Consider the following 3037-nt stretch of genomic DNA (forward strand, 5'->3'; position numbering starts at 1 on the left):
CATGTGGAGTCTTTCCCCTGAGGAGGAGGGAGCAGCAGAAACACCTTGTGATGAATCGATCACAACCTCCATTCCCTGTCCCTTTTTCTGCTTGGGGCGGGGGGAGGAGGTATAAAAATTGGGAGTGAAGTTGAGCCTAGGAAGAAGGGAGGAGTGGGGGGAATTTGGTTTTAGTTATTATCACTACTCTGATTTCATTGGCAATAAATTAATTTCCCAAAGTTGAGTCTGTTTTGCCCATGACAGTATTTGCTGAATGAATCTCTCCCTGTCCTTAACTCGATTCATGAGCTTTTCATTATATTTTTTCTCCCTTGTCCAGCTGAGAAGGGGAGTTATAGAGCGGCTTTGGTGAGCACCTGACATCCAGCCAGGGTCAACCCATCACGTCCTTTTAGCTACTATTATAAAAGAAACATTATTAACAGGATTTTGTAAAACTGTGTGTGTGGTGAGTTTAAAAGTAAATGGATATCTGTTCAATAAAGTGATCAAAATTCAACATTATTAGGGAATATACTGTTACTTACATATTGTACAATTTTTCATTACCTAGGACAATATTGTTACTCTCTAAAACATAGAAAGATCTTAGTTTTACAGCAGACATGAAGATACTACCTGTTCATCTCACACATCTATCAACACCAGAGTGAACTAATTAAGAGAAATGGGAAACTGTCATGATCTCTTTTATGAATGTACTTTATATATAAAAATAGAAGAGAGATTTCAACAGACATAATTTTCCACAAAGGCATTTAGGGTAAACATATTTTTCATATCTGTCAAATATTACAATATGCATATTAAAATTCTTTGTTGATGATTGACTGAAAACCATTGTAATATTCCTCTCTGATCATAGGCCATCACTTGCACAGTAAAAAGAACTGAAGAGATTTCCAGTATTTCAAAATTATTTTTTTAATTCATTGATGATTTTAATATAAACATCATGACTGAATCAAAAAGAATGAGTTAAAATGAGCTACACTGAATTTCTGAATACATAATATCGTGATTTTTTTTTCCTCTGTAACAACCTGCTGCTAAATGATAAAACAATTACATTTAAGCAACATTAAAAATGGTTTGCTTTGAAAAATTAAGTCCTAGAGTCGTTACCCAGTTTAGCAAGATTGCCTGTAGCTAATGAGGGAGGGAGGGAGAAAGGAAAGTAGGAAAGAAATCACACTAGTTAAATACCAGAAGGAATGTAAACATATACAAAACCATTCTTCATTTCACTACATTTTGCACATATTACCAATCCTATTTTTCTGGACATCACATCATGTGAAGAATGTTCCATTCCCAATGCTGGGGTCATTTGAAGTATAAAATATACATCCTTTTTATGTCTTTTCTTTATGATAAGACATTTATTTTAGTGTTTAGCAACATTTCAGAAAAAAAATATCATTTTTAACATGAAGGAAGCTTTCACTGTTAACGTATTCTCAAAGAAAACCTCTATTTATTGCTAATTTAGGAGGTGTAGGAATTAAACTTTATAATTTGAGACTGAGGAGATTAATTTATACTAGTTGTAAATTAAGAAAAAAAATTAAAACCACCTACCTTTCGGGAATGGATTTCTTTCACGTATAGTGGAAGTAGAAATTCAGATATTCCTTCAAGTCGTATTCCTTTTTTAGTGACTCTCAAATTTCCCATTCCATCCTACAATCAATAATATATATCCACTTTAAGAAATAACCTTATCCAGAACAAGGTAAAAAAACACAACACCTGGCCTAATATCTAAAAACAATGAGTGTTGTCCCACTGCCCCCAGCTCTCCTGATGGTCCTGGGCAGGATCTCACATGGAAGGATTTCTAGGCAAAGCTTCACCTAGGATTGAAGGTATTTAACTGTGCAGCCTGATGGTGAACTGTGTGCATTATTCCTTGGCTGGACCTAATGCAAGGGTACAAATGTGGAACATAAGTATTCCTTTACTGCAGAGGTGAAAATAGATCTTGAATTACAACTTACATAAAACAATTTTTAATTATATCTAAAAATACATATAACACTTGATAATGCAGTTTATTATTGTTATGTAGTGAAATATTAGAAAAAATATATCATTGAATCAACTGGTTTTGATTTTCCCAGCAATTAAAATACATCATAAAATATCCTATAGGAAGAAAGAAAAAGGTTTTTTTATTTTATGTTGCTCATCACTGTTAAAAGCATGTTGCTGGTGAAAAGAACAACTTCAAAATGCTGAGGGTTATTTTTGCTTGTTTGTTTTAATGTATCTGAATAGAAATAGGAAAAGGGCCATCATTAAAATCTGGATGAAACAAGCAAACTAAATGAGTCAATGTTCAGTAAAATATAAGCATAGAAAAGTGGCATAATAACGCTTCAGCTGTATTCTTACAGGAAAAACAATGAAACCTGCTTGACACTTACGAGACATGACGATTTTGTACACTGATAGAAATTCGAGACTTTTTATCCCCGGATGCTTGTTACTATATTCCTGACAGAAGATAATTCTTCACCGCACATCCAGTGGAAATCAACTTGATCCACTTAAGCGCAAAATTAGCAAATTTAACCTAATTGCTGATTAAATGTTTTGAAGCCATTTGCTGACTCCAGCGTAACAGAACAGTGAGAACTTGCATTTCTGTTCTGATGGCTGAATTGTGAAACAAGTAACCTCCATTTGCTGGGCAGCCACAAACAGCTCGACAACAGTGTCCCCAACTAACTGCTATAGCTGAAGCTGGAAGAAGACACTGAATTAAACAACATTATATTTATCTAAAGATAGAGTAGCCACTATACCACTACAGCTATTCACTTTCTAAAACAAACAGCAATGCCAGTATGGCAGATATTTAATTGACACCACTGCATCCACATCTGAAGCAAGACTGTGAAAATGTTAATTCTTTAAGACAACAAAAAGAAGTATATCTTATACAATGTAATTCAGCTGAGATAATTTCCCAAACACAACAAGGACATAGCAATAGACAGCTTTCCACACAATGACAGATTTGCAATGA

The 3037-nt window shown here is 34.2% G+C and overlaps 1 protein-coding gene across 1 annotated transcript in view; it reads right to left on the reverse strand.

Annotated features, from left to right (window-relative positions):
- The window catches only part of LOC104619066 (zeta-sarcoglycan-like), a gene marked incomplete at its 3' end in the record, with an annotated part of 73316 nt that extends 70877 nt beyond the window's left edge, over window positions 1-2439 (reverse strand). Inside the window, exons 1-2 of the mRNA XM_010284836.1 lie at window positions 2401-2439; window positions 1585-1686 (exon numbers count right to left, since the gene is read on the reverse strand). Of these exons, the coding sequence (XP_010283138.1) occupies window positions 1585-1686; window positions 2401-2439 (141 nt within the window). The remainder of the gene's footprint in view (window positions 1-1584; window positions 1687-2400) is intronic.
- Window positions 2440-3037: the final 598 nt, after the last annotated feature.

Source organism: Phaethon lepturus, unplaced genomic scaffold (assembly GCF_000687285.1).
Source record: "Phaethon lepturus isolate BGI_N335 unplaced genomic scaffold, ASM68728v1 scaffold3074, whole genome shotgun sequence".
NCBI lineage: Eukaryota > Metazoa > Chordata > Aves > Phaethontiformes > Phaethontidae > Phaethon > Phaethon lepturus.